The 22,225-nt window shown below is 37.5% G+C and overlaps 1 protein-coding gene, 1 long non-coding RNA gene and 1 pseudogene across 2 annotated transcripts; all 3 read left to right on the top strand.

Annotated features, from left to right (window-relative positions):
- Positions 1 to 550: 550 nt before the first annotated feature.
- On the top strand, positions 551 to 1,257 carry LOC147923991 (uncharacterized). The gene is made up of 3 exons (XR_015586481.1): positions 551 to 666; positions 781 to 923; positions 992 to 1,257. It is a non-coding gene; the product is annotated as an uncharacterized LOC147923991 (long non-coding RNA).
- An 11,194-nt stretch (positions 1,258 to 12,451) lies between these two features.
- On the top strand, positions 12,452 to 14,744 carry LOC147923990 (uncharacterized). Its single transcript, XM_087494070.1, has 10 exons — positions 12,452 to 12,596; positions 12,734 to 13,001; positions 13,082 to 13,178; positions 13,263 to 13,387; positions 13,478 to 13,562; positions 13,642 to 13,771; positions 13,845 to 14,025; positions 14,103 to 14,226; positions 14,329 to 14,487; positions 14,578 to 14,744. The coding sequence occupies exons 1-8, from the start codon at positions 12,453 to 12,455 to the stop codon at positions 14,171 to 14,173; spliced, it is 1,101 nt and encodes a 366-aa protein (XP_087350196.1). The 5' UTR covers position 12,452; the 3' UTR covers positions 14,174 to 14,226; positions 14,329 to 14,487; positions 14,578 to 14,744.
- Positions 14,745 to 16,683: 1,939 nt separating this feature from the next.
- On the top strand, positions 16,684 to 20,774 carry LOC147923989 (uncharacterized; annotated as a pseudogene).
- Positions 20,775 to 22,225: the final 1,451 nt, after the last annotated feature.

Genomic DNA, 22,225 nt, shown 5'->3' with positions numbered 1-22,225 from the left:
TCCGAGTGTTGCTGTCAAAATACTTAGAAAATGGCTTCCGGATTTAAATAATGGGCAACGTTTTTATGAATGTTTAATTCTGATAGACGAGAAGGTATCTTTCTAACTCTTTTCATATATAAAAATAATTAAATTATGACATGAAATAATGTTAAATTTAATTTTAGGGAGCAAGGATTGATGCCAAAATAGAAGTTGCTCTATATCTAAAAAAGTTTCTTGGTAAGATCAAGGAAAGAGACTGGTACGTGCTATCAGATGTTAGAGTAATTAAAGGCCAACAATCACTTAGAAACTCTAACCATCCGTTTCAAATCAAGTTCATGAACCAAACAGACATGGTTCCAATACCTCCAAGAAGCAGTGACAATTTCTACCGTCTTATTGATTCATCAATGATGCAAAATTTTTCACCATAAGAGAAGAACTCTTGTGTTGGTAAGTTCTTATATGCAAGTAATCTTTAATAAGTCTTCAGTATATTATTAGATTCTAAATTTAAGATGATTGCGTAACATTCTATTTTTTACAATAAATCCTTTTTATGTTAGATTTTTGCGGAATGGTATTGCATGTAAATGAGCCTCAGAAGATCGATTTCATCGATCGTCAAAATGGGTACACGTCCATTAATCAAGTTGTGAAATTTACCGTTCTTGACACAATGTAAGTTAATATGTTAAACTATCAAGAGTACTTATAGTATTCTTTCTTAATTTATTAAAGTGTTGTCTAACAATTACATTATTGTTTAATTTTTTTTTTTTTTTTTAAATAAAGTGGGCAAGAGATCAAATGTGTTGCAGTTGGCGGAGCTTCGATTGAATTTATAAAGGAATGGGAGAAAATTGTTTTCTCTCCAACCTATTGTAATGAACCAGTGCTGTGTACACTTTTGTTTTGGAGGATCTCTGTATTCGAAGGTACTGTATAATATCTTCCTAATCATGAAATTATCATTGTATTATTAACTTAATTTATTCTTTGCTAGGAATCGAATGTCTGATGTCTCAAATACGGTGTTCAATGGTTTACTTGAAGATGAAATTGCTGGAATAAGAACGGGCGATCTACTATAATAATTTTAATTTATAACTTCTTAAATTTATTGAAATCGATTAATATATGAGTTCTAAAACCTAATTCTATTATTTATTTCAGTCACTGGCCTTATGATGAATCGTCTGATGAAGATTATTCAGAGGAAGCATGTTCTTCAACCAACCAGAAGTGATAATATCCAGATGTTTTCTACTGTTTTTTGATGTCTATGTTTGTTTTTTTTTTATATTTTGCTGATGTTAATTTGGACAAGCGTATTTTTATTTTGTTATGACTTGAATTTGAACTTAAGTTTAAACTTAATATTTAATTAAACAAAGTATTTTATAGTTTTATGTATATTATTAATATTGATATATATATATATATATATATTACACTACTACCAAAATGTAGTTTAGGGACAATCGATATTCTGTTTTCGTTGTTAGATAGATTTGGACATATATAAAATATTAGCTTTGATTCAAAATATATACGGTGATAATAGAATTGTAAATTTTAACAGAAAAAAAAAACATAAAGGATACTTAAAATATATCAAAATCCCAAAAAGTAAGGAAAAAATAGAAGAATATGTTTATTGAATAACATAAAAAAATATCAATGCAGGAATAAACGGAGAGATATAATAATCGAATCCCCAAAAAATGGTAAAAATACCATTAAAGTATTATCGATGATATAATTTTCATACTTATTGACATTATCTTATGATGAAAATTTCCAAAAACAAATAAAAAATAAATCTATATTTTTATATTTATAGACCTTAAAATACATGCTAAGCTTTATACATAAATAATAATTATTTTAATAACATAGATTTTTACGTTTCGTCTCAAACCAGTTTATGCTATCATGGCTAATCTACTTTCCAATGCTATAAAGAATAGAATCGGGAAAAAAGACCATTTTTTGATTTGAACAACTTGAACCCTTTCATTCATGAGTGGAAAATTAGAGTAAAGATTCTAAGAAAATTTGAGTGTATTCATCCTCTCTACAATTCGTCTGATCTGATGTTGGTTGATGAAAAGGTATTTCCTACGTTATATTTTCCTAAATTAACATGTTCTTTACATATTGAAAAGACCGACCCTTTTTTTTTAATAATAAATAATAAATATAATATAATAAAATAAACTACAGCTAGTGGTCCCATACCCACTAGCCACCTAACCACAAACACATTCAACAGCGGAATAACATAATCAATATCCAATAATAAACCAATATTATAGCAAAGGCAATATCTCAATACCAAACAACAAGAAACAAGGAACCAGCAACCTAGCAATGTTTCTAATGACCCAACTCTAGCAACCTAGCAATGCCAGACAACATCCAATCGAGTCCCTAGAACATCCTCCTCTTCATTGCCTTTGATTCCACGATCACACTTTGCCTTTACCTGCACACCACAAACAACAATTGAGATGCGTAAGTATTATCATAAATACTTAGTGAGGCATTCCTCCCATCTACTGGGCTATACACACAAGCAATAAGATCTCTACAAGCCACAATCAACAATCAAATAAACAAACCAGGCAATATACAAAGCACACAACAATCCGTCGTAACTGAAAGAAGGGTGTCGACCGACACCCTGCCCGACACTCCCGAAAACCCTAGTTTGTGTCGACCGACACCTCCTCATGGCATCGATCGGCACTCGCCAAAGTCTCGAGCCGTCTTCGCGTTGGTGTCGACCGACACCCCAACTGGTGTTGACCGACACCGCCGCCGAGCAGCGATTTCCTTCGATCAAAAACTCCGAATCTCGCCTCCAAACTTCTCCAATCCGCTCCTTGCACTCCCAGAAGCCAAACCCAGCCACAACAGCGACGAAATACCATAGAGAACTCACAGAAACAACCACATAAGCACTAAATCACATGAAATCTAGAGATCTTAGCTTAGATAAGCCATGGTCATGCACTCACCTCTTTCAAGAAGATTATGACCAACAAGAACGAATTCCCTCACTCCTAGCAAGCTTCTAGCTCCTTCCCAGCCTTAGATCTCTCAAGAACAGCAAGGAATCTCCCCAATCTCTCTCAAAAGCTCAAGAACTACTCTCTCTTTTGTTTTTCTCTGAAAACGGCGATAAAACACAAACAACACGACCCTAGGTCGTCTTCTTCCTCTAAAAACTCGATTTTAGGGATTCCCTAAACCAACCACGCAAACCGGACAATTAAAATTGAACCGACCAAACCGGCCACAGCTGGTGTCGATCGATGCCTCACTAGAAGGTGTCGATCGACACCCTTACCAAATTACCAAAAATTGGTTTGCGGGTGTTACAATTCTCCCCCACCAATCTAGATTCGTCCTCGAATCTCGAACAACCATCAGTCAAGGACTCCCGTGCAACCGTCTCCACGGCCCGCACTCCTCCGACCGAGCTACAGAAGGTCACCTCTAGGCGATAGACTCACGTTCCAGGCGTCATTTGCTCTTGAGTTTTTGGACTTTCCTTTACTCCTAGGCCTAAACCTTGAGTTTTTATTGGCTCCTCATCAGACCTAAGTCAGTATGCCAAAATATATAAGGAAAAGTCCAAACTCGTCTCTCGGGTTGCCACCCTACAGCGCGCCCCCGGATCGTCATCCGAAGTCGATATACCAACCATACTCCCGAGCCACAAAGTTTCTGAATATGGCAGTACTAGGAGAACCTAAGTCCCCCAAGAGTCGCGAGCAAAAGATTCTGAACACGTCTGAGTCCTATCCCTATCCAGGTTTCCTTCCCGTGGCTCGCGTAAAACATCTCAATGTCCTACCAACCACATATCCCCTCACCGTGATACCCCATAACCACACAAGGATCATATTCACGCCACAAAGGCCATCTGTCCCGAAGGAACGTCTGTCCCGAAGGACCATCAGTCCCGAAGGACCGTCTGTCCCGAAGGACCATCAGTCCCGAAAGACCGTCTGTCCCGAAGGACCATCAGTCCCAAAAGACCGTTTGTCCCGAAGGACCATCAGTCCCGAAAGATCGTCTGTCCCGAAGGACCATCAGTCCCGAAGGACCGTCTATCCCGAAGGACCATCAGTCCCGAAAGACCGTCTGTCCCGAAGGACCATCAGTCCCAAAAGACCGTCTGTCCCGAAGGACCGCCTTAACATGCACTCTGGCTAAACAGCCTGCCACAAAGGCCACCAAATAACAAAAGAAATACCGCCACACACTGGCACACTGGCTCAAAAGTCCGCCACTAAGGCCACACAAGTCCCTCCAAGGCTCTCCACCGCTAAAATGGACAAATTCCAACTCCCGGAAAACTTTCCATATTTAGCACTTTCCATTTTTGGAAACTTTCCACTTTTGGAAACTTCTATTTCAGGAAACTTTCTTCCAAAACCCCGCCTCACAGAAACTTTGTACCCCGAACACCACCTCATCTTATTACTGAGTCGCACAACCAACCACCCCAAGCGACCGAGTAACAAGAGAGATGGGCTGGAATACTCCATTCCCGCTCCAACCACGGATTACAGATGGGACCAGGCTAAACAAGCTCAAGTCGCGGCTTGTTTCTCATACCACTTCTTGAACCTTGCCTTCATCCTTGCCTCAGGCTCCCAAGTCTGCTCCTCAACACCATCACAGTCCCACAGGACTCTCATCAAAGGAATCTTCTTCTTCCGAAGTTCCTTGATCCTCCTCTCGAGAACCCTCACTGGTCTCGCCTCCAAAGTCATGTTAGGCTGAAGATCCTCAGGAATCTTAGCCAACACCTCCTCTCCCTCACGGAGACACTTCCGCAACATAGACACATGGAAAACCTTATGGAATGCACGCATCACCTCAGGTAACTCCAATCTATAAGCCACTGGTCCAACCCGCTCAATCACTCTGAATGGACCCATATACCTCGGACTCAACTTAGTCTCTGACAATGACCTGTTCGGACCCCGCAACATGGCCATCTTGAGGTACACTCTGTCTCCTACCTGAAACTCAAGATCTCTCCTCCTCCTATCTGCATAACTCCTCTGCCTATCCTGAGCCTCCTTCATGTTCAGCTTGAGAACCCGAATCTTCTCTGAGGTCTCCTGAACAAAACTAGCACCAAACATGCTCCTCTCCCCCACCTGAGTCCAGCATAAAGGTGTACGACATGGCCTCCCATACAAAGCCTCATAAGGAGCCATCTTAATGCTCGCCTGATAGCTGTTGTTGTAAGCAAACTCTACCAGGTTCAGGTGATCTGCCCAATGGACACCCCAATCCAACACACACATCCTCAGTAAATCCTCCAGCGTCTGGATCGTCCTCTCTGACTGTCCATCAGTCTGGGGATGATAAGCTGTACTCATATGCACCTTAGTGCCCATCTCTGCCTGAAATGCCATCCAGAACACCGAAGTGAACTTAGAATCCCTATCAGACACAATGCTCGCTGGCACCCCATGCAACCTGACTATCTCCCTCACATACTTCTTAGCCAAGACCGCTGTTCCATCAGTCTTCTTAATGGCCAGAAAATGTGCTGACTTAGTCAACCGGTCAACAATGACCCAGATAGCATCAAAGGTCCGTGACACTGGCAAGTCTACCACAAAATCCATGGTGATCATATCCCACTTCCACTCAGGAATGGGTAAACTCTTCAGTAACCCGCCAGGAACCTGATGCTCAGCCTTCACTAGCTGATACACATCACACCTCGAAACCCAACTAGCTACATCCTTCTTCATCCCGACCCAATGATAGTACCTCTTGAGATCACGGTACATCTTAGTCGCTCCTGGATGAATAGACAACTTGCTCGCATGAGCCTCTCTCAGAATCTCCTGCCTCAACTCCTCATCCTTGGGCACACACACACGACCGTGCACCAAGATAGTACCATTTTCTGAGACCTGATACTCTGAATCCACATCCTTAGAGGCATTCACCATCCCCAAATCCTTCTCCTGAGCCAACCGCACTCTACCCAGAAGATCTGCTCTATCTACTGCTTCCAAACCCAACGGTTCCTGTGAAACAGCACACAAGCTCAAAGCACTGATCTCCCCTACCAGAGACTCCATCTCCTGATCTTGAGCCGAAGCTACCCTCTTCCGACTCAGAGCATCTGCAACCGCGTTAGCCTTACCAGGATGATAGGCTATCTCCAAATCATAATCTGCCACCAGCTCCATCCACCGCCTCTGCCTCAAATTCAGCTCAGGCTGAATGAATATATACTTCAGGCTCTTATGATCTGTAAACACCTGTACCTTTGCACCATAAAGATAAGATCTCCAAATCTTCAGGACAAAAACTACAGCACCCATCTCCAAATCATGAGTAGGATAGTTGCCTTCATGCACCCGCAACTGCCGCGAAGCATAGGCAATCACCTTCCCATGCTGCATCAGAACACAACCCAAACCAACTCTAGATGCATCAGTATAAACCACATAGGGTTCTCCCTGCTCAGGCAAAGCCAACACTGGCGCAGTAGTCAGCATCTCCTTCAGGCTTGCAAAGCCTTCCTCACACTCTTCTGACCAGACGAAAGGAACATCCATCCCTGTCAACTTAGTCATAGGACGTGCTCTGCTTGCAAACCCCTGCACAAACCTCCTGTAGTAACCTGCCAATCCAAGGAAACTTCTGATCTCTGTGGCATTCTGTGGTCTAGGCCAATCTCTGATAGCCTGAATCTTCTCTGGATCTACAGAAACCCCCTCTGCAGAAACAATGTGACCCAGAAAGCCCATCTCACGCTGCCAAAAACTACACTTGCTCAACTTGGCAAACAACTTCTGCTCCCGCAGCTTCTCCATAACTGCCCTCAAATGCACTGCATGCTCCTCAGGACTCTTAGAATAGACCAGGATATCGTCGATGAAAATGATGACAGATACATCCAGAAACTCCTGAAACACACTGTTCATCAATCTCATAAACGCTGCTGGTGCGTTAGTCAACCCGAAAGGCATCACCACAAACTCATAATGCCCATACCTCGTCCTGAAAGCAGTCTTCCTCACATTTGCCTCATCTATCGGTATCTGATGATAACCCGATGCCAAATCTACCTTGGAGAACCAAGTAGCACCCCTCAACTGATCCAACAACTCGTCAATCCTCGGGAGAGGGTACTTGTTCTTCATAGTGACCCGGTTCAAACCCCTGTAATCAATACACAACCGGAAACTCCCATCCTTTTTCTTGACAAACAACACCGGCGCTCCCCACAGTGACACACTTGGACGGATGAATCCCTTACTCAACAAATCCTCTAGCTGCTTCTTCAGCTCTGCCATCTCTGCTGGAGCCATTCTGTATGGAGCCTTGGATAACGGTGTCGTCCCTGGTTCCAGTTCAATGGTAAAAGAATCCGACCGAGATGGTGGTAATCCCTGCAAAGACTGAAACACATCCTCAAACTCCTCCACTACCAGAATACCGCTAACCGTAGACTTCCCCACTGACTCTGGCATAGATATAGTAACCAAATAAGCCTCACGGCCCTTCTTGATCATCTTCCCAGCCTGAATGGCTGAGATCACGAGACTCCCTGAAGTCGGTCTAATACCGTGAAAAACCAACTTCCCTCCTCGACGCTCAAACTCCACTCTACCCCGATAGCAATCCAAATGCACCATATGCCGATGCATCCAATCCATCCCGAGAATAACATCATACAGCTCCACTGGACTGATAAGCGAATCCACTGGCCATGACTCTCCTGCGATCTGAATATCAATTCCTCTACCTCGTCCAATAACTCTCAGGAACTTGCCTCCCGCAACTCTAACAACTCCTGTACGTTCTCCAGGATCCCCGATGATCCCCGCACACTCTGCACACTCTGGAGTAATGAAGCTATGCGAAGCTCCAGAATCAAACATAACGTGGGACTTAAACCCGCCCACCAACAAGGTCCCTACACAAACCTCATGTGTTGAGAACCTAACACTTTATCACAGGAACATAAAATCTGACCCTACTAAAATTCACAAAGATTAAGTACCAGAAATTATACCTATGATCGCTCCGGCACTAGTTCCACCAGCCTCTGCTGTCGTGTAAACCCGTGGCGCCTGCTCAATCCGTGCTACCTGCTGACCTCCAGGCTGCACCTGCTGCAACGCTGCCACTGCTGCCGGCTGAAACTTGGGACACAAGGGCCTGATGTGCCCTGGCTCCCTGCAATGATAACATACTCGAGGCCCTACCGTCGGAGCACTCCTCTTTGGACAGCTAGCAATCTTATGATCCTTGCTCCCACACTTGAAGCAACTCGCACCACTCTGTGTCTGCGTAGCCTCCCACTTCCTCTTGGTTCCCTGTGCAGGCCTACCGCCCCTGCTCGAACCACCCTGCTGCTGAGCCCTACTAGACTGAGCCACTAGAGTAGCCGACACTGACTGTGCCCGGATATCCTCCTCAATCTCTGCTGCAGTCTCAACCAGCTCTGCACGCGTAGCAAAACTCCGCCCTCTACAATGAACTCTCAAATCATCACGTAGAGCCCTCAAGAACCTCCTGATCTGAGCCTCCTCAGGCTCCATAGCCCAACCTCCATAACAAAGAAGTCGACTGAACTCCAAGTCCAGCTCCCGCACTGACCGTGTCCCCTGAGACAACTGAAGGAACTGCACCTCTAAACGATCCAATGCCTCTTTAGGAAAATATTTGCGGTTGAACTCCAAAACGAAGTCAGCCCAAGTCATCTCCCGCTGCACCCTCCTAGCAGCCACAGATCTCCACCACAACTCAGCATCACCACTCAAAAAGTAGACCCCTATGTCCACCCAAAACTCCTCAGCACATCTCAGAGTATGGAAGTTACGTTCCACTCTCGTCCTCCACGCATCCGTAGCAGTAGGATCTACACCTCCCGAAAACTGCTCAGTACGCAACCCACCCATCTCTGTCAACATGCTGAGATAACGAGCATGGACCCCCGCATCCGCAGCCACTGGCTGCCGCTCCTCCGCCACCACTGGTGGCACTACCTGAGCCCGAGCCGGTACAACTAGTGGTAACCGCGCCAACACCTCTGCTAGCATAGCCGCAAAGTCAGTACCAGGGACTCCACCCGCTGGGACTCCCACACCCGGGACCCTAGCATCACCGGCCACTGGAGCATCAACACCGCCCCCTCCTGCCACACTCACGGAATCCCCCGGAACATCCTGCGACTCGCCAACACCCTCAGTTGTCACACTCTGGTCCTCGGTCTCACTAACCACTAGGGCTCTGCCCCTACCACGACCACGTCCACGTCCATGACCTCGACCAGCCACAGCATCCTCTCTAACCATCTGCACTACCATGAACAGAAGGCTAAGCAAACAATTTCTATTATAACACAGAAAACATAAACTCACCGTGGAATCACACACTCGGCTCGAAGAGGATGTTCTAGGACTCCATGCCATACACAATTGACTAACTCACATAATCAATCAAGACATGCAATCCCAAACATCTACAACAGAAACCTAGTGAACCCAAACCTAGAACCGTAAGGGCTCTGATACCAAAATGAAAAGACCGACCTTTTTTTTTTTAATAATAAATAATAAATATAATATAATAAAATAAACTACAGCTAGTGGTCCCATACCCACTAGCCACCTAACCACAAACACATTCAACAGCGGAATAACATAATCAATATCCAATAATAAACCAATATTATAGCAAAGGCAATATCTCAATACCAAACAACAAGAAACAAGGAACCAGCAACCTAGCAATGTTTCTAATGACCCAACTCTAGCAACCTAGAAATGCCAGACAACATCCAATCGAGTCCCTAGAACATCCTCCTCTTCATTGCCTTTGATTCCACGATCACACTTTGCCTTTACCTGCACACCACAAACAACAATTGAGATGCGTAAGTATTATCATAAATACTTAGTAAGGCAATCCTCCCATCTACTGGGCTATACACACAAGCAATAAGATCTCTACAAGCCACAATCAACAATCAAATAAACAAACCAGGCAATATACAAAGCACACAACAATCCGTCGTAACTGAAAGAAGGGTGTCGACCGACACCAGAAGGTGTCGATCAACACTGACAATCTGGTGTCGACCGACACCCTGCCCGACACTCCCGAAAACCCTAGTTTGTGTCGACCGACACCTCCACATGGCATCGATCGGCACTCGCCAAAGTCTCGAGCCGTCCTCGCGTTGGTGTCGACACCGTCGCCAAGCAGCGATTTCCTTCGATCAAAAACTCCGAATCTCGCCTCCAAACTTCTCCAATCCGCTCCTTGCACTCCCAGAAGCCAAACCCAGCCACAACAGCGACGAAATACCATAGAGAACTCACAGAAACAACCACATAAGCACCAAATCACATGAAATCTAGAGATCTTAGCTTAGATAAGCCATGGTCATGCACTCACCTCTTTCAAGAAGATTCTGACCAACAAGAACGAATTCCCTCACTCCTAGCAAGCTTCTAGCTCCTTCCCAGCCTTAGATCTCCCAAGAACAGCAAGGAATCTCCCCAATCTCTCTCAAAAGCTCAAGAACTACTCTCTCTTTTGTTTTTCTCTGAAAACGGCGATAAAACACAAACAACACGACCCTAGGTCGTTTTCTTCCTCTAAAAACTCGATTTTAGGGATTCGCTAAACCAACCACGCAAACCGGACAATTAAAATTGAACCGACCAAACCGGCCACAGCTGGTGTCGATCGATGCCTCACTAGAAGGTGTCGATCGACACCCTTACCAAATTACCAAAAATTGGTTTGCGGGTGTTACACATATATTAATTAATCAATAATTTTTGCAGGGCCAAAAAATACACTCTTTGATGGGTCCTAGATTTCGTGACGTTTTTTTGAACGATTTGAACGAAGGAGATTGGATCATGTTGGCAAGTTTCTCACTATGCAAAGTTACCGGGAATTTTAGACCAACTGATCATCGTTTTATGATACATTGGAGAACCATAACATGGTTTAGAAAGATTACTGCTTTGTCTTCAGATCAATTCTTCTCTTTTGTATCATTTAATGATATTAAGAGTGGTTATTTAGACTGTGCTTATTGTGTTGGTAAGGGAAACGATAACTTTATATATATTTATAATTTTAAAACAATAATTAATTGTAACTTTACACATTTTGTAGATATCATCGGAAGAGTATTGCGGGTTGGAAATCGCTTCGAGGAAGGTCCTCCCGACAAAGAATGGAATGAGTTGTTCGTTGTTTTGGAAAATATCGAGTATGTTATTAAAATTTAATATATTAAACTTAGATTATGTTGTCACACTTTGACTAAATTTTAAAAATTTTAATGTAGGGGTGATCGATTGTCATGCCGATTACCAAAACCTTATGCGAACAATTTCTTTATGATTGGATACATTGTGTTGGTGATATCATATATGTCGTACGCTTTGCAAGAATTGAGAGAAATCAAGGTTTAGAATCATTTTATAACTATATATATTTAGTTATAGTTTAATCAGTTTTAATAGTTTAATATAAAAAATTACATTTTGCTTCTTATAGATTCAATCATGGTGACAACGGCGCATAATTGTACAAGAGTGATGAAAAATCCGCCATGTCCGCAGGTTACGCAGATGAGAGATGCCTTTGATGATATGGAATCTTGATTTTTATAGTTTTGAAGTTGAAGAGCTTTTAATTGACGTGGAATCTTGAATTTATATAATTTAAAGTTTTTTTCTTTTTGGATTTGATATGCAATCATTCAATAATTTGAGCTTTATGGTTTTCAGTTTGAAATAAGATTTACTAATATTAATTATACATTTTAAGATCACATATTTGTTTATACATATAAGTTCTATATTTACAATTTGTATTATATATATTAAAATTATATTATTCGTCAATAGTTATTATAATATTCTTAAATATATATTCGAATAATTTAATCATAACGCAAGAATGACAATAAGTCTATTATATAGCTAGAGAATATGTATTTATTAAATTTGTAAAATATTTTAAATATTCTTTGAGCGAATTTAGTTATAATATATTTACACGATTATTAAAGGATACTGTAAAGGTAATTTTGAAGAGTTTGATTATCACTTATATTTAAATTTCTATAATCATAATGATTCGAGACTGATTCTTTCATTATTATCATGATATAGTTACAAAATTGTTAATTAAATATTATTACCATTATCTTAAATTAAACTATCCTTAAATTTATATTCTTATAATCTAAAAGTGTTATATTAACAAATTTTAAATATAATAATTATTAAAATGATTCTGAAAAGGATCAAATTTCAATATTATCCTATTAATTAAAAATGTAAAAATCATTAATTGCGTTCTCTATATATAGTGATACACATTGAAACATTGTGTAAACTTCAGCGATTCTTTAAAAAAACAAATTATTCATTATGACCTCCAAACAAACCATTATCTCTCCCTATGTTAACATTAACGAGATCAATCCTGCTCTGGATCACTACAAGATCAGGGTTCGTGTGATAAGACTTTGGAAAGCATTCAAATCCCTGCAGATGGTTTTAGTCGATGATGAGGTTTGTTTCGGTTTTATAATTTCACTTCCGATATACTTAAAAACTTTGTTAACAAATACGTAAATAGTTTATAAAGCTTTTCTATACCTTAATCTCAATTTTTATTCAAACGTATTAACGACTGCTTTAAATTTTAGGGAACAAGAATTCACGCGTCTATTGAGGATGCATTGGTGAATAAATTTCATAACCAGATCAATATTGGTGACTCAAAAATAATCGATACTTTCAGTTTGGTCGATTATGACGGTGACTATAGGACAAGTGCTTTGGGATTTAAGATGGTGTTCTATAGAACCATCACAGTTAAACCATGTGATGATTTTCCAGCACGAGTTCGTGAAAAATACTTTCAAGAATTTTCAACTATCTTGGCTGGAAAGATAGATAAACAAGTATTGTTTGGTAAGTTGTAAAACACATATATATATATATATATATATATATTCGGATGTTGATTTGTAACTACTATTGTTATGTTTTAGATGTGGTGGGCCAAATTGCTGGTGTTGGTTCTCTTGATAACATAAAAACTAAAGGAAAGGACAATGTGAAGATAACTTTTGACTTGCAAAATTTAAGGTATGTGTTTTTATAAAATAAAAAAAAAAAAAAAAAAACATGTTACAATTATTTTATAGCGGGTCTAAACTTTATTTTTTACAGTGGTGACCGATTAAGTTGTACAATATGGGGTGATCTTGCTAGAACTTTTGAAGCTTCTATAAAAGAACACAAAGACTCGGTTGTAGTGTGTGTGATTAGAATTGCATGTTTGAAAGAGTGGAAAGGTATTGTTAATGTTATTTAGTCCTTTACTGTCCTGTGATTTAATTTGTTTAATTATCATCTTCTTAATAAATTTTAAAATTATTTCGCAGGCAATTACAGTTTATCAAATGCATTCAACACCACAGATATTCACTTAAATCCGTCAATTCCCGCAGTCGAAAAATTCCGACAAATGTAATTAGTTTTCGAGATCATCAGTTATACGCTATACATAACTAAACGTATTCTCATTTTTATCTTTCATTTTTAAAAGGATGCCAAACACTAGCGTTGTTGAGTTGGTTCACAATGAGGAGAATATACAGCCGAAGGTAACTTTGTATGAGGAGTTTTTCATGAAAAATGAAAAGATGACTATCGACGACATCCTATATTCATTAGAGGTATTGTTAATCTAAATACAGTGTTCAAAATAATGACAATTACAAAATATTAATCATGATTGTATATATTTAGGTTCGTACATGTGTGACAATTGGAACGATCTGTTCGGTTGAGACAGTGCCTAAGTGGTATTATATTGCATGCAAAGAATGTAGAAAGAAGGTTCAACCATATCCACTAGAATCTGACAAGGGGAAAAACGTCTATATAGTTGTGGTGTTTGCGATGACGATGTCAAAGAATTTGATTACAAGTATGTGTTACTTAATATATTTATAATTGAATTCATCCGAATATGTTGATCATTTGATTTCTTTTATGTATTTTCAGGTATAAACTCATACTACACGTTTCGTATGGAAATTCTCCAAAGATTAAGCTGCTTATTTTGTATGGTCTAGCCCAACTATTCGTAGGTAAAAAGGCTGATGAATTAGTTTCACAAATTGCCGAGGTACGTTCTAACAGGATAAACATTGTACTTTTTATCAGAATATAAATTTCAAAGAATCTATAGTAACACGCATTTTTCTTGCAAATTTGGAACAATGCTCAGGACGATCAAAACATTATGCCCGTTTGTCTTTCTGCTCTAATCGGGAAGACAATGCTCTTTAAAATTTCTGTCACAATTGATAACTTGAAGAGTGACAAGGCTTCTTATGTTGTTGAAAAGTTTTGGGAAAAAAAAGATATGGTCAACCAGTTTGTCAAGGTAACATATTAAATTAATAGTGTATTCTAAAAGATTATTAGATTAATTTTTGTAATTCCATTATGTGCTTATTCTTTAAAAAATTTGTAGGAAACTTACAGAAAGGCTAATGATATTATCAAGAACTAGAATCAGATGAACAAATTCTAGAACTTACGTCGGAGGAATCAACATCTCTTTCGTCAAAGAGGGAGCTGTCTGGAATCAATGAAGAAGTCGTACAAGGTCATAGCATGACTACTAGGAAGAGATCAAGATTGAAAAGCAAACTTAGTATTATGATTATGTTATGATTATTTTAAAAACAATATATGATTTGGAAATTTTTTTTTAATAAACTACAGGCCTTTTTTGCGTTGATAAGAGTATGATTTTTTATTATTTATAAATTTTGAAATTATAAAAACTCTAAAATTTTGTGAGTCACTAATATAAACGAGACGCTGTTGCTTCTGAATCATACCATTTAATAAATTAAAATATGATAATGAAGTTTAATCATGTTCCAGTAAATATCATTTTGCATAGATATGACATAATCTAATAAAATCGGAAATTTGGTGATATTTTCTCATAGATTAAATTTTTATTATGTGAATATATATTTAGATAATTGAATAAATGCTAATCTTTCATTTTTATGGTATTGATATTATTATGTGATATTGTTATCCGTTTGTTAAAATATTTAATAAAATTATAGTAGTTAGAAGATTATACCTACTGATCATAATATAAATAAAAATATTATAGAACGGAATAATAAGGAAAAAATATGATGTCATTTTATTATTATGTGAATTTATGTAAAGATAATTGAATAAATGCTAATTTGACATTTTTGATATATTGATATTATGTGATTTTTTGAGATATTGATATTATGTGATACTATTATCCGTTTGTGGAAATATTTACAGAAATTATAGTAATGAGAAGATTATACCTTCTGAGTATCATATAAATAAAGAATATTATAGACCTAATCTTATATATTTCTAAAGAACGCAGAACGTTTCGACTGTATGCATACGATGAGACCTGCAAAATTACCAATACGGAGAAAGAAGGATCTGATTCATGTCGTGAATGCACAAGGTAAATAATATTCAGTTTCTGGTATATCAAAATAGGTTTTGATTTTAAATTAATGTTCAAACGTATGAACTTATTTTCAGAAGTGAACTCAAAACATGCAAGGGTGAAAAGAACGAAAACATGATATTATTATGTGAAGCAGCTTGGCGAATATTGGCTTTTCCGATTTGCTATCGTACTACTCCCGTTGAGAAACTTCTGTTTCATCTTCCTGGACAGGAATTGGTAGTTTACAATGAAGATGATCCTATTGCAGATGTAATGAAGCGTTCAGCCAGAAGATCTAATCTGTTGGCCTGGATGGAATGCAATAAAAAACATCCGGAAGGTAGAAGTCTCACTTATGCTGAATTTCCAAATATGTTTGTGTGGATTAATAGTAAAAAAATCTGGCAACGAAGATCTGAAAGAAGAAAAAGTTTTGCAATAGGTAGAATTACATATGTACCACCTTCGATAGGCCCGGTGTACTACTTGAGAGTTTTACTTAATACAGTTCCAGGGGCCACAAGTTTTGATTTTTTAAAAACGGTAAAAGGTAAACTGTACAAAGAATTTAAAGATGCATGCTTTGCATTGGGATTATTGGATGACGATAAAGAATATATTCTAGCTATAAAAGAGGCAAGTCTGTGGTGTTTTGGGCCGTTTCTAAGGAAGTTGTTTGTCATACTATTGCTTTCGAAAAGTGTTTCAGTGCCTCTCGATCTCTGGCTCGCTACAAAAGACATATTGTGCGAAGATATTTTGTATTTGCAAAGGAACCGTACGAACAACCACAATAAGTATTTAGTTTTTAAAATATAAATAAATATAATAGTATTTCTAAAATTTACTGATCTACACTAACGTATGCGATTACTATTCTGATCATAAATATGTCAACTAAAAAAAATTATCCCTAATGCAGGTCTAATGTTAAGTCAGGAACAGATAACAAACTTATGCTTAGCTGAGATTGAAATAATTATGCGGTCCAACAGAAGCTCAATGACAACTATTCTGAATATGCCTAAACCAGACCAATCTGTGATGGATAATAATGAGAGAAACTACAGCCGTGATGAACAAAGAGAGAATTTAGACAAGTGGTTATGTATGTCGACCGATGAGCAACGAAGTGTCTACCTAGAAATTATTGAAGCTGTGAATTGTAACAAGGGAGGTATGTTTTTTGTTCATGGATTTGGTGGTACCGGAAAAACATTCTTGTGGAGTATTCTTGGCGCTAATATTCGATCTAGGGGTGATATTGTTCTTAATTTTGCATCGAGTGGTATAGCTGCTTTACTTATGGAAGGTGGTAGGGCAGCTCATTCTAGATTTGGTATACCCATCCATGTGGACGAATTTACAATATGTTCGATAGATGGTAAATCACATGTTGCCGAGTTAATTAGAGAAGCAAAGCTCATTATATGGGATGAGGCTCCAATGATGAACAAATTTTGTTTCGAAACCTTGGATAGGAGTATGCGAGATATTATGAAGTGTGATCGGATTTTTGGAGGTAAAGTTTTTGTTTTAGGGGGTGATTTTAGACAAATTTTACCGGTTGTGCCAGAGGCTGGGAGAGTTGGAACAGTTTTAGCCTCTATAAACTCATCATTGCTTTGGATAGTTGTAAAGTACTTCGGCTTACACAAACATGAGGCTTCGCAAGGCGAAAAATAGCCAGGATGCAGATGCTCTCTCCACGTTTTCAAAATGGCTACTCGATATTGGGGATGGCAAGATCAACGAGCCTAACAATGGTGAGGTAGAAATAGAAATACCCGAGGATTTATTGATTGTTGCATGTGATAATCCTATAGAAGCAATTGTTAAACAGATATATGGTCCATCATTTGCAACAAGGACCGATGCAAAATTCTTTTGCGAAAGAGCTATTCTTAGTCCAAGAAATGATGACGTCGATAAAATAAATCAATATATGCTCTCTCAACTTCCAGGTAAATTAAGAGTGCAACTTTTAAAAAATAATTTTTTTGCAAACAAAATTCAATATAAACATTTACTTATTTGAATTTTATTATATCCAGGGGAAGAAAGACAGTATTTGAATTCAGAAAGCATCGAGACTTCCGATACAAGTGCATACGACTATATGATCTACACTCAGGAATTCTTAAACAGTATTCACGTTTCTGGATTACCTAACCATGTTCTGACGCTAAAAAAGGGAGCACCTATCATGTTGCTTAGGAATATTGATCCTAAGGGAGGTTTATGCAATGGTACGAGATTGATTGTCACACAAATGGCAAATCATGTTATTGAAGCAAGGATTGTAACAGGTAAAAGAAACGTCAACGACAAAGTTCTTATCCCTAGGATGTTGTGTCGCCACCGGATGCAAAGTTTCCCTTTCGTATGAGGCGTCGTCAGTTTCCCATTGCTCTTGCATTTGCGATCACTATAAACAAAAGCCAAGGACAGACGTTGGAACATGTTGGATTGTATCTACCCAAGCTCGTATTTACACATGGACAACTATACGTTGCATTTTCCAGAGTTACAAGCAGAAAAGGATTGAAGATTTTGATTACAGATGAAGAAGGGAAATGTCAGAACAAAACCCTTAATGTAGTTTTCAAAGAAGTCTTTACAAATATATGATTTTCTTTTAAGCATCTAATATCTACTATAACGTTCCATTCCATAATATTGTCATCTGATTCTCAGTTTTTTCCCCTTAATGATATTACCTTTTAAAATATCAATATACAAGTGTTAAGTTTTTAAAAATTAGTACGTAAAACATCTTAATATCCAAGTGTTAAGTTTTGAAAATTGAGTACGTATAAACATCTTAAACACGTTAACATAAATTATATTTTCTACATACAAATGTGATAAACCTCATATTAAAACTGTGTTTATTTATAAAATATTATAATTTAAAATAATCAGACTAAAGTGAGAAACTAAAAAGATTGAGACGCAACGTTTAGTCGTGACTCTTTGTATTCTTACAAATCAAAAATCCCCTTTTTGTTTTCGATAACATAGAAGAATCCAGCAAAACCTAATTTGAGAAAAATCATGAAATTCGATTATATTGCTGATCTGGTTCGCGAAAGAACTAATTGGTGTATCAATGTCAAGGTCTTACACTCTTGGACAGTCAGAGAGTTCTTCAAAAAACGAGTTCTGCTCCTTGTGGATCAAAAGGTTAGAGTCATTATCTGAATGATTTTTACTTAAATTTCGAGTTCTAACAGTTGTTGTATATAAGACTTCTTACAAAATTTTTGTTATACTGTGAAGGGTGACACAATTGAAGCTCCTTATTTGAACGATACACTCGCTAACCTCCCGAAATATATATACGATGGTGAGTGGTATAATATTAGAAATTTTAAAGTGATCTATCCAACCCTGGAGGATAGGAATACTCATCACCCCCTATCAGATTAAATTTACGGGTCAAACCACAATGACGCTGCTCGAACATTGAGTCCTAAGAATTACTTTAGGTTCGAGGATTTGGATGACATAAAACATGGAAGAATAGATCATCCCATCACTTTCGGTAAGAATTTCTTTAATTGATTATATTAGTTTAAAACAATCCGTCTATATAGTTGATTGGTATCTTTGTGTTTGAAAAACTAGATTCTTAATTTTAGGATTTTTGAAACTTTGTGTATTGGTCCTTCACATAAAAAAGGAAGAATAACACTTTACCAATAATAGATTACAACACTTTGAAAACCTATATTCTCTATTTTCCCAAATTAGATGTTTGTGCGTGTATAATGGATGTGGAAGGTAGAAGAAGGCCTGCGAGTATCATTGATATTAATGAAGTTGTTCTCATATTGTTGAATGGCAGGTACAAGATATTTACTTTGCCTTTATGATTGTTACAATTTAAAGTAGTTTCTGTCAACATTTTACTTGAGTTGATAAACATGTAGGTGTGAGACTGTGAAGTGTTGTCTCAAAGACAATCACGCTACTGAATTCAGGACCATATGGCAATCAAGCGGGTGCCATCTCATATACAAATCCAAACCTGTGTTCTGTGTAATACGGTTTATGAGGGTTGGAGAATATGAAGGTATGTAACATAAGTTTTAATTATCATAAGGTACTCAATAAAATTACCTAAAATTCTAAATCTCCATAGGTTCACCATGTCTTGAAAATACCTTGGACTCTTCGAAGATCTTCATAAAACCAGAGTACGAAGGACTGGAGCATCATCAGGCTATGTAAGGTGTAATTATGTTTATGAAATCAAGTTTTGTATGATGTTAAAGTCAAATTTCTTAAAACAATATATATATTTGCAGGACTGAATTTGTTGGGCGTTATTATATAAAACATGTGATGAACCAACAAGGTTAAAGCTCAGCAACTCAAATGTGAAGAATGGGATGTTGGCTGTCTTTTTTTTTTCTTTTTGAATGACTCTATATTTTAGTTTTTGTATTAACCGCTACTCAAATCCAACTTTCCGTTACTCTAAACTTTATTTTGTAATTAAGATAATACATTCTAATATCGAACTTCTGGAAATTGCTTACGCTCTTACAAAATTTGGTATTACTTATTGAATCTCAATATCTGTTAACTACAGTTTAATAGTTTATTTAAAAGACTCAATTAATAATTCACATTTAGAATATTATTTTTCTTTAGTGAAATAAGTCTTTTACTATATATGCAAATACAAAAATGTATTTATAATCAAATAAAACATTATAAACTTCAAAAAAATAGTTCAGAAAAATAACATATCATAAAGTAACAAAACAGTTATTATTAAAATCTTAATATCGCGCTTTAGGCGCGGGTACCTCCCTAGTGTAGTGTATAAGGATTGTTAAATCCCAAACATGAATTGGATTCCAATCCAGCCAAGCAGAAAACTTCTTGAAAAAAAGGATCTCTGCATTGCTGATTGTAATGAAGCAAAAACAGATTTTGAGATTTGGGTTCTTCCTTGAGAACCTTAAAGTCTATTTTATTTCATCTTTCTTTGTAGAGTCTGTGACTGATTTATATCATATGATCAGGTGGTACTTCCGGTGAACCAGCTGAAGGCAGTGAACCCATCAACAAGCAGAGTGAACACATCTGAGAAATACATACAACTGATTTCCATCGACAACCACGAGTTCTGGTTTATGGGATTTGTGACTTACGAAAGCGCTGTGAAGAGCAGTGCAGTCACATGAAACTGTGACTGTGAAGAGCTCTTGAAAGTCCACTGGTAAATGGAGATCGTAGTGGTATTGTGCATTAATATATGGAACAGTGTGTTTTAGTCTTTTGATACTATTTCAATGTGTTGTAGATTTTGTCCTCTTGGCGTTTGCTTATAACATAGTCGTGTTGCGTTTGTTCATTTGCTTTTATATGAATGACTACTCCTTTTTTTATTAAACAAACCAACCCCATTGAATCTGATATTGTTCCATTTGGCTCCATATTAGTTCCACCATGATCCTTGATATCACATTATTTTCTGAAATTATTGCACGATATACAATTTAATTCGAAATTCTCTGAAGTTTCTTCAAACTTAAGGATAAAGATGTGTTTTACGGTCTGAGGCAGAAGCTTGTTGAGTCTAATAGTTTGGTGCCACCTGAACTTGCGAGACATGAAGCCTCCAAGTTTAATTCTTTCATTTTTAGGGAACATGCATGGTGTTAGGTACGGTTACTACCGATTACTTTATTCAATTATACATTACAGTCAAACTTCTATAAATTAATATTTTTTGTAAATTAATAAATTTCTCCAATATCCAAGTTGGAACCAGTGTAATTTTGAACATAATTTGATAATATAATAAAATAATATTTTTTTTGAAAGTCTTTGTAAATATATGATCCCAACAATAATATAAATTAATAATTATATAAAATTATCAAAATATATGTATATATATGAACATTAATGTTTTTTTTTTTGCCGACAGATTACAAAATCATTTCAAACGAGCCAATTGGTAGTATGAACATTAATGTTTGTTAGACCTCATTTCTAATATTTCTACTATATCAAAAACTATTAGTTTTCTCTTGTTTATATAAAAATATTATTTATAACAATTAAATTTTAGTTTTAAAAACTTTTTTAAAAAATATTACCAAATATGAACAATTTCTCTATAAATTAATAATTATTAATTTATCGATAAAATAAAACCTTTATAAATTAATAAATTTTTGCAGTAATTAATAGAGGTTTTAATGTATATCGAAAAAACTATATAATAAGTATTCATTCATTTATTTATTGCAATTGATGCTTCGCATACGACATTATTGTACTCAGTTCAAGAAAGAAAGAAACCGAATGCGACACCAAGTTAGTAGTAACAAATGATAAGACATCATAAAATACATAGCAACAAAAGGTACGTGCTTTGGTTAAATAAAACCACACATAACTTAGAATTTTATTTTGTTGAACCAGCTGAAGGCAGTGAACCCCATCAACAAGCAGAGTGAACACATCTTAGAAATACATACAAGTGATTTCCATCGACAACCACGAGTTCTGGTTTATTGGGTTTGTGACTTACGAAAGCGCTGTAAAGACCCTTCAAGAGGCGGTACAGTCACATGCATGGTCCTTGAAGGTCCAATGGTAAATGCAGATCGTAGTGGTATTGTGC

This window comes from Camelina sativa, chromosome 17 (genome assembly GCF_030686135.1).
Source record: "Camelina sativa cultivar CO46 ecotype springtype chromosome 17, ASM3068613v1".
NCBI classification, from domain to species: domain Eukaryota; kingdom Viridiplantae; phylum Streptophyta; class Magnoliopsida; order Brassicales; family Brassicaceae; genus Camelina; species Camelina sativa.
The sequence above is the reverse complement of the archived record's forward strand: the minus strand, read 5'-3'. Positions and strand labels throughout refer to the sequence as shown.

Excerpts from the sequence above, each read along its gene's own strand:
- LOC147923990 (XM_087494070.1), top strand. The coding sequence starts at position 12,453 with ATGACCTCCAAACAAACCATTATCTCTCCCTATGTTAACATTAACGAG. Across the intron at positions 12,597-12,733 it reads TGGTTTTAGTCGATGATGAG|GGAACAAGAATTCACGCGTC; the intron begins GTTTGTTTCGGT and ends TTTAAATTTTAG. Across the intron at positions 14,026-14,102 it reads GTCAAAGAATTTGATTACAA|GTATAAACTCATACTACACG; the intron begins GTATGTGTTACT and ends ATGTATTTTCAG.